The sequence below is a fragment of the Ceratosolen solmsi genome, unplaced genomic scaffold (assembly GCF_000503995.2).
Source record: "Ceratosolen solmsi marchali unplaced genomic scaffold, CerSol_1.0 scaffold41, whole genome shotgun sequence".
Taxonomy (NCBI): domain Eukaryota; kingdom Metazoa; phylum Arthropoda; class Insecta; order Hymenoptera; family Agaonidae; genus Ceratosolen; species Ceratosolen solmsi.
Window position 1 is genome coordinate 5,141,228 of NW_011948424.1, and position 10,446 is coordinate 5,151,673.

Genomic DNA, 10,446 nt, shown 5'->3' on the forward strand with positions numbered 1-10,446 from the left:
TAAACTTTTTATTGTTTAATTCATAAATATTCCTCTACTGGTTTTAACAATGTCTTGCATAATAAATTGTTTCATATTATATATATATATATATTTTTTTTGTTTTTTTTTTTTGTTTTTCATCTAATAACACGTAAGTATCAAATATCATAGAGTATTTGTAATTTTAATTAAAAAATAATTTACCACAATACGTAAAGTCTTCTACAGGATAATGGAATTAAATTTAAATAAGTTATATTAAATTTAACTCGCATTTATAATGCCGAGACTACTTTTAAACTTTAACAAGTTTATGTATGTACTGAAATTAGAGTAGAATAAACTCTGAATTCACATGAATAAGAGAGATGGATAATATCCTTCGAAATTTTAGAGAACTTTGTTAGCTGATTGTTAAGAAAAGAATATACATCTAGATTGATAATGTTAATATTATTTGAATTAAATACATTACACATTTATCTATCTCTATCATATGTTTATTAATGATGAATGAGAATTATAAAATTTAGCCTTTAACTACATCATTATCATACAAGTAATTTCAATCTTACAAAGTACAAACATTAGAGAGAAATATTATTACCGAAACGCAATCTACTCAATTCGTTTTATACTTTGATTTCTCAACTTTTACTGTAAGTTTCCATACTACATCAGTCCGAAGAATTAATGAAATTTTAAGAACAAAGGCAAATAAAAGGCAAACAACATTGGTATATACATCCGAACGTATAAAGATTCGTTGTAATAATATGATCCAGTAAATATCCGTAAAAGGGGCAATATTTATGTGCAAATTACAGCTTTTTCGGTGCATCTCGATAATTAAAAAGGAACTAATTATCTAAATGTAAGTCGAGATAATGTATGAATAATTTCGTAAACCTGGGTGACATCATCCCCTCGTCCCCTCCCCAGTATCGAACCACATTAATTAGGCAAACAATACTAAGTTAAATGCTCACCTCAGCCTCGGCTCGGTGAGCAGGGACATCTCGGGCATCATCCTGGGCCTCGACCGCGGACTCAGTGCCGCCTGCCGGTTGACCATCCGCGAGAAGAAGAGCCATCGGCTAGCCAAGCCCGAAGGGCCGATCCTCCTGTTGCCGGGGTCGGACTCAGGATCGTTCCGCTTCCCGTGAGCTGAAACTTCCGTTTGTTAGGAGAAATCTACACCGGCCGAACTACACTACTTCGCACTTTATGTGCGCGCGTCTAGAGAATCGATTACTCCTTCTCTCTCGATCTTTATCAAGTACGAGCCCTGTATTTGCATTTTTGCCTGGATGAAATTAGCCGACGATAAATAAACTTATTCGAGGCAAATTTTCTTCACAGTAGTTTTCTCATGGTGTAAGTTTGTTTTACGCGAATTACATATCCATATGCATTTATACACATATATTGGTTATATTCGAGCAAATACGATGCAATGGAATGAAAAATTGTAAATTCTTTTTAGGTTTAAACTGAGCCCAATAAAGGTGATCAAAGAGCTTTATATCAATCATGAATTGCGTAGATGAGGGAATCGTTGGAGTATAAATTAATTTCTTTTTATTTATACTTACCGCCCCAACAGGAGTGACCATAACTTAAACAGGAACCTGAAACTCGAATTAAAAATGTATCATTGTTAAGCGTTTGTAAATGGCTAATGCTTTTATAAATTAATTCAATCTATTCAATACAATAATATATTATTTTCAATATGATTGGAAATAATACAAACATCATCGAGTCTCGATAAAAGTCTCGATAAACATAAGGCAAAGTTAGTTTGGTATAGTTTATTTTCTATCGATAGATAAAAGTCAGAAAATTTGAAAATTTGAAAGAATTTCTTTCAATCATACACTATCGAATAATTTTCTTATAAGGCTTTTCTCTCTCTCTCTCTCTCTCTCTCTCTCTCTCCCCCTCTTATATATATATATATATATATATATATATATATACGCTAAGTTTTCACAATTTATAATTTTCCTTGCATGCAAGTACTTCTATACGTAATTATGAGAACGACAACAACATCTACGTAGGACGTTGTGAATGAAAATTAAAGCTTCGGATGCAGCTTAAACGCATTGAGCCGCTTCTGGACGAAAATTAATGGCGTCGATAACATTAACACTTTAAAGTAAGGGCTCCAAGCGTATCGTGTGACATAACAGTAAAGGAAGGGACCTATCAATGTAAAGCGGAACAAGATGAGAATAAACGCGACACATAATGCGTGAAAATGACCGGCCATTGAAAGCATTCTAATCGGCGAGAGAGAGAGGGAGTAGCAAGAGTAGGGGTGGGGACAGGAAATCGAAGCAACAGTCGTCCTCCGGGGACACGAAGTCGCGCGCGATGTTTTTTTTTTTTTTTGCTCGACATTGTAAAGCTTTGGCGCGATTGGCCACGTAGATCAACAGGTACCACTCGACCTGGTATATTCCGGCGATTATGGCATCTAGAAAAAGCACCTGCAGATACTTTTCAACAAGGAGTCTCGTTGCCCCCCCCCCTCTCACTCACTCACTCTCTCTCTCTCTCTCTCTCTCTCTCTCTCTCTGTCGCAGCTCCATCCTTTATGACTATTTCTCCGGTCGTTTTTGTTTTCGCGTCGGGGGATCAAGGCTATACTTTCCGATTCTCGATAGAGTTATTTTTTCATTATACGAGAGCTACGAGCGAGTGTCGCTATTTCAAAACTCGAAAGAAAAATAGACTTTTGAAAGGTCGGGAGTAGGACATAAGTGAAACGTCTTTAATCGCGTTATTATTTAACAATATTTCTCAAGTAAATATCGTTTATAACTTTTTTTTACGCGTCCCATTTAATTTATTAAGCTGAATAATAGGAAAGAGCTTTTCGACGATGAGTAATGAACGCGAATCAGTTTTCTTCTAAAAATAAATACGAAAGAAAAGAAAAGAAACCATAAAAGGAAAAAGAAAGAGAACAATCAAACTATTGTAGTTGATATTAATAAAAGATGTTGAAAGTGCTTAACTTTTAAAGTAGCACATGCAAATAAGTAGTGTCGTGCCCTCGCATACATCACCAACGATATCCGATATTAAGGCCAATATTTTTCTAAAGTTTCTTCATTAGGTTTGACGTTATTACCTTAACGACTACAATAGCAATTTTGCTGACCATTACGCTATACTTATCACCGTATAAAGCCAATCGCACACTATTCGTGTCTGTACAACGCTATTGGAAAAGCTACAGAGATTATTTTTAGCCGAAGCTCTTTATAGGTTAATGTGTATAAGCATATTTAATCATTTTGCTAAATGTTAAGAAATGAAAATTATATGCATAAAGTATCGTAAAAATGAAAATAATCTTTTAAGGAAACTTTGTTTAACTTTGTAGGAACGTTATTGTACGTCATGCGTTCGCATGATTAGGATAAAAATTTTACAATCTGTTGCAGATATAATAAAGAGTATGATTTCAACATTTATCATTTAATTATTTAAGATATTATGCGTAGACTAGAGAATCGTATAACATTTATTTGAATTGAAAATTTATTCGCCTTATTGCATGCTCAAATGAATGGCCATTTTAGTCATTAAATATTACTTTATTTTTAAAGGAACATTAAAGGAGCGCAGTTTCAATGAATAAAATTCAATTTAATATGTATAAGAAAATCAATCGACCGCAACTGTTTGCGTTTATATAAAGGTAGTAAGATCTGCTCAACGAGTTTACTCTCAACATCCAGATCCGTAAAATAATAATAACTAAAAATATGATTATGTTATTACTGTAGTCTTAGCCTCTCCCGGTAGAGTCATAAAATAAAGCAGATTGTCATCCCGTAGACGAATTTAATTTTCTGTCCAAGTCCGCAACGTAGTATTTGAACTCTGTTCTGCTTCAATAAATTACTCCAAGTTTGTAATAGAATAAATAATATGCATTAATACATAAATTGCATTTATATTTGAAATTTTAACTAAATTTAACACTAAAGTAGACTAGAAATCTAATATTAAATTACGAATTGTTTTTTTGTTTTTTTTTTTAATTTTTTATTTATTCATTTATTATTATTTTTTTTTTTTTATTGAACTGATTTAAAAAAAAATATATGAAAATTTACGAACTGTTAAATAACTCCAATAAAATTTAAAAGTATTTTACAAATTTCTACGTGAATTTATAAAAACAAAAGTGCACTTTTTATTTTAAACAATGATTTATCGAAGCTCGAAGGTAAATTATAAATGAACAAAATGTCTTCACAGTATATTGGGAGCAAAATAAAAATGGCGCTTTGTATACCGAAAGCAATGTACGTCATGTTATAAGAATTGTTATATTCCATACGTATGTACGGAATATCGATTAATACGTAAATCAATCAATCATTCAACAAAATTGTCACTCGATCAAATTTTCCACAACACACAATAGTAATTATATTGCTATTTTATTGTTTATTCATTCTTTCCTTTATTAATCTATTATTAATAATTTTAATTAATAACGATTACTTCAAAATTGACAAAAATATTGAATCTTTTATCCTCCGTCATTTCATTAAAAATCAATTATTTGAAAAGTGGCGTTAATAGGCAATAGAAAGCACCATCTTTTGGCAGCTTGAGTAATGGAAAAGTAACTAGGATTCGGATAATTCAGATAATTTTAATAAAAGCAACTGACTAGTGTATTAACACTTTCATGTTTATTAAGTATTACCTGACACTTTTTTTTATTTATTTATTTTTTATTTAGTATATTTGTCAGATAAGTATGAATAAAGTTATATAATCATTCGCTATTGCATAAATTGATAAATCATTTATGTATCTACGAAATCTGATGACTAAAATTGTTTCAGAGAGAGAGAGAGAGAGAGAGAGAGAGAGAGAGAGAGAGAGAGAGAATTCTAATCGAAGTAAGCGGAATGAATCCGAGAGAATATTTCTTTTTCATGAATAAAGTAATTTTATCTTAATATTTGGATTTATAATTTATATTTTGAATTTATTAGAATAGCCTAAGGAGATTGAATATCTTATTCTCTGTCTCATTGTATATAAATTAAATCTTTGCAATAAAGCATATTTAAGCATGTAATAATTATTGCTTTAATATGCCTCAATTAACAACAACATTCGGCTGTCGTAGAATTATATCAAATAACTACATTAAATACGAGATTAAACGTGAAATTATTAAAAGCCAAAGTATCGAAAATCAACAGCTAATAAAAATTTTTCATCTTTAATAAACTGGGAAATGGTTTCTTCTGTATATAATGATTATTATGGAGTATCGAGACCATTTATAGGCGTAGACGTAGCGTTCGTCTCTTTATGGAACGCTTTGGCTTTACTATGTGCACGTGCATGAGAAAATGCAAAATACAAGTACTTGGGTATCCTGGCAGTTTATGTCTTATGAAATACTGGAGTAGTTGCGATAACCGCTTTCTCTTTTCCATTGTGTAATGCGAATAACTCGGGGGTAAATAGATATAGTCGGAGGAATTTCGTTGAGATCTCAGTATCGTTGAAAAATTCTGAAAACTCGAATACTGCGACGATGAAATAGTTATGATTTTGTAAAACAATAGTATAAAAAAAAAAAAAAAAAAAAAAAAACGAAGATTTCTTCGGTGGCTTTTAAAATTAAAAGGTCCTATCGAAGCTTTTGAGTAAATTTTTCATTGGTTAATTCATTTGATCGAGTATATTATATCATATTGATTTAATTTCTATCCATAGCTATCCAAAAGCATTTGTTTTCCCATTAGATGATTTACATATTTTAAAAACACATAATTAATCTGCCAAATCTAAGGAGCAATAAACTTTTAGTTGGGCTTTTTAAAGCTTAAGAAAAAATAATGTTTATCGATATATTACCCATAATTTGCACATTATCATTATGGTGAATGTAATTTAATTGCATTACGTATATAGTCTTTACAAGCTAGTAATTCTTACGTAAATGTACATTTAATTTATATACAATGGAAATTTAAAGTTTCATATACTTGTTATGCTAAAATAAAAATACATGCAAAGACAATATTCTAAATCCATAGAATTTCTATTTTATTTTGCACGTACGTCAGATTTTTATTCGAACAATTTTTTAATCTTTCCATTTTCATCACATTAAAATATAAAAAATATAAGAAATATAAAAAAAGTCATTTTTAATACTAAATTCATGAGTGTATTTTATTCATTACGATGATTCGATTAATTCAGTAATTTTACGAACAATATTAATAAATGCATATTATTTTTTAATTTAAATCGAATGTACAGTTATATTTATAATTTTTTTTTTAAGTTCGTTAAAAAATACGTCGATGAAAAATGATTTCAATAAATATAGAGAAACTGTTTACTTAAATTATATAGGAATGAATAGAGTGAAGATTGTATTGCGAGTTACAAAGTTTTTTTTTTTGCACATTAAGACCACCATATTTTGCCAAATACTTTTTTTTTTTAAAACAATCCCTTTCATTCCGTGTGCCAATTGCAAAAATTTAATTGGTCTTGATGAATTATTCTAATTTCCAAAAGCGATAATTAAAAAATTTTTTTTATTATTAGCTTAACATAATAATGGTCCTATAGATTTTCAATATTTCATATAATCTACCTATATTTATAGATAAATAATTACCGTTAATACTGTATTGATTCAAACGATATACTATTTATTTTCTTCATCTTTTTTTTTTTTTTTTTTTTTTTTTTTTTTTATAATGTTTCATCATTAATTTAATTGAATAAAGTGTAATTAATCTTTTCACAAAATGTTTCTTCAACACTGCCATAATGTAGCGCCATTAACATTTCTCTCACTATTGTTCTTTAATCGTTTAATATATTCATTGCTTAATGGGAGGACGAAAAGCATATAATATATTGGAATATTTGAAAAACTATTATAAGTTATACCTGCTGCACATCCGGCGAAAGATGAGATTAATACCAATACAGCGATGAAACAATATATTTTCGACAGAATGATTAATTCGGCATTTGATCGCATTTTTACACAGTGATATTAATTATCACGTCTCCGTTGATTTGATCTGAAACAAAAAACATTCACAATTTCATTATTAATTTATAAATTTTGTACATATTATTATTCCAGTAGATGTAGTATACGTACGATCCTTAATATACATGAACCAACTTTCGGTGAGTATTATAGAAATATTAATAACTAATATTAATTATTATTGAGCATCTATTTATTCAATTATTCTTAAATAAGATATATTTTTTATAATCACATGTCTAAAAAAGTATTTGTACTTAATAAATATTTAACTAATTTCTTATAACATTTGTCCACATTAAAAATAAAAAAATATATTGGCATTATATATTGCTTTTTAAATATACTTGTATATTATTTATTTATTTTTTCAATTATCGGATTATAGGATGTTTATCGGCACTTTATATTATGTTTATCAATAATCATAAGTTGTTTGTAAGATTAAATATATATTGAGTACAATAAATTGAATAATTTTATATTTGAATTTATAATAACAGTCTGTGATTAATTTCAACGAAGCCAATGAATTCTTCATCATTATTCACGATAACTTGATTTATCCATCATCTCTATTCTGATTTTATATACTTTTTTTTTATCGAAGTACTTAAATAATGTTAAAATACAAATGAATATTCTTAATATTATAGCACTTTTACTAGAAAATCTGCTAACATACTTGGCTTAATAACTTCGAATTTAAATAATATGCACATTAAAGTTTCTCGCTACATGAAATTCATTATTTTTACATGAAAATGTTTAGAGGTAGATTATTTAAATGTTGGTTTATCTTCAATTTATTGTTGTACTTTCCTACTTTAAATTAAATTTGAATAATACAATAAGGTAGGGAGAGTCTGTACTACATCGATAACAATTTCTTTAGGAATTTTCGAATTAATATAATCTAAGCTATTGTTTTTGTATTTACTTTATTTGCTTTATTATGTAATGGATAGATCTATTGATTTAGAAGATTGCGAAGAAATGTATTCAATTTTATTTGATCGAATTACTTCGAAGGACTAACTTCTCATTACATTTACCGACATAGATTATTAATGCTGATCGAAATTAATATTTGCGTTGCTTTATTGAATCTTTAGTAGATGAAATTGAAGTTAAGTATTGAAATACCTTGAATTCCTACCCTATATGCTCGTATTTACATATAAATACATTGGAAATTGTAAAAATATAACAATTCACTTTAGAAAATGTATTCGAACAAATACATTTCTGTTCGGAGTGCATACATTGGTAATTTCACTTATATGATATATTCGGATAATAATAATAATAATAATAATAATAATAATAATAATAATAATAATAATAATAATAATAATAATAATAATAATAATAATATGTTAAAATTTTAATCAATAACAACGATTTTCACTCATGCAGTAAGCAATCTTGCATTAATTTGCTGCCTCATTTGTAATTTAATAGCTTATTCACAATTGGCCACTGTTCAAACACGAAAATTCAACTTCGTTTCACCATTCTTTAATTGACAAGAAAAAAAATAAAATATTTTTCAAGTAAATCGTTATTCAAAATATTATTTAATTTTTATATGGGCAAAATGATTTATAGTTATTAAATTTGAATAGTGTATTTATAATTGTTATTATTTATAATAACAGAGATATTTAAATAATAGAAAGAACAATAAACAATGTTTGCTCAAAAATATAGTTCATAAGCTGAATAATTCAACAAAATTATAGCAATAATATAAATAATACTAATGTTCTTAGCAAATATTGAAATATTTATTATTAAAATCTATATTCCGAGTAGTTATCAACAATTATAGATTATCAATTAAATAAATCAAATATATGTGTATTGATTAAGGTATCGATTATTGATAAAGAACTATTAACATTGCATTATAAAGATAATTTGATTATAAAAATCATTCTTTATAAAAAGCAAAAAATTAAATATAATTATTAGAATATTATTTTCATTTGGTTTTCTATTATAATTATTATTGCACTTTAGTATCTAGTTTTTAGTAAAATTAATTCTTTTAGAATATGAAATATATTTTCAAACTACACTTCATACTTTATTTTCAAATGAGAAAATTCCTTTTAAGTGACTTAATGCAATAAAAAATTTACCCAAATATCAATTAAATATTGTGAATTATGTTATGAACCTGATGATGTATTAATAAATTCTTCATTATACCTTTTTATCATAATTTCATTAAATAAAGATGAAATATTGTATTTAATTTTTTAATTAAATAAAGCATAATGTTAAATATTAGGCAACCAACTTATGATTTAATGATTAAAAATTGATTTACAAATTTTTATTTCTAATATGTCTTAATAAAATCTTTGACAGTAACTGATTTACAAAAAACATTTATTATAAAATTTCATCTATCTTGCTGTTATCATTTTGCATAATTGATAATTTTATTTAATTAAAAAATTTTGTTTTAATGTAAATATTTTTTAATTAAAAATAAGAAATATGAAATAAGAATTGATATACATTTATGGTTTTACTAATATTAATAATATATGCTATTTAATTTATTTTGCTGTTCTTATTGCTTTGGATTTTACTTAAAATCGATAATTATCTTAATTATTAACGTTAAACAGAATATGTTACTGTTCTAAAATAAAGATTTTTTTCAATACATGGCACGTGGATCTTTTAATGTGATGACTAAGAAGTGCCATTAAGAAGAACTCTTGTCAGAAGTTTAGGAATTATTTAAAACAATTGTACAATTTAATAGCAATCTACAAGTAGCATTAACAAGCAAAGAACTAATGATTTAACAAAGCATTCAAGTTTTCTGATTAGATGAAATTCATTTTATATCTAAATTATATAGAGGATTTCAGTGTCTCGTATATGCATGCATACTTAAAAAGGTTAAGGTTTTTTATATTTGTGAATTCACATTTGAATCAAATCTCAATACTATGGATATCGATTAATTGATTTTGAAGCTGAAAATAATTGTGCAAATAATATAAAACTCACCATCCTCGCAACAGGTTTATTTTGAGAAATGAAAATATGTTGTAGTATTACTTGTAAATATTAAGATTATAATCAATGAACCGATATGTTATTAATAACGTCGGTGTCCGATAATTATGAATTATGTATTAACATGTTGTTTAGTCATTGAGTAATTTGAGTAATAACAGCGAATAATTAATTGGAGATATTCACCGAAATTGAAACGTCCTTTTATAAATAAAGAGTTAGCAATCTCGATTGACTCGATCATATGCATTTAGGTTCCGACAGCACCAGCCGATTAGGTTCCGCTTACGTCCGGCACCAGAACTACAAACTTTCCCATTATAGAAGGTCAAAATGTATCA

General features: G+C 27.4%; 1 protein-coding gene across 1 annotated transcript; it reads right to left on the bottom strand.

Moving 5' to 3' along the window:
* Positions 1-967: 967 nt before the first annotated feature.
* Positions 968-7,082, bottom strand: LOC105362726 (uncharacterized). Its single transcript, XM_011500213.1, has 3 exons — positions 6,952-7,082; positions 1,578-1,613; positions 968-1,149 (listed from the first exon to the last, which is right to left on the bottom strand). Exons 1-3 carry the CDS (start codon positions 7,043-7,045, stop codon positions 968-970), a joined length of 312 nt encoding a protein of 103 aa, XP_011498515.1. The 5' UTR covers positions 7,046-7,082.
* Between the last annotated feature and the right edge of the window lie 3,364 nt (positions 7,083-10,446).

Excerpts from the sequence above, each read along its gene's own strand:
- LOC105362726 (XM_011500213.1), bottom strand. The coding sequence starts at position 7,045 with ATGCGATCAAATGCCGAATTAATCATTCTGTCGAAAATATATTGTTTC. Across the intron at positions 1,614-6,951 it reads TTTCGCCGGATGTGCAGCAG|GTTCCTGTTTAAGTTATGGT; the intron begins GTATAACTTATA and ends TTCGAGTTTCAG. Across the intron at positions 1,150-1,577 it reads TGGTCACTCCTGTTGGGGCG|CTCACGGGAAGCGGAACGAT; the intron begins GTAAGTATAAAT and ends CGGAAGTTTCAG.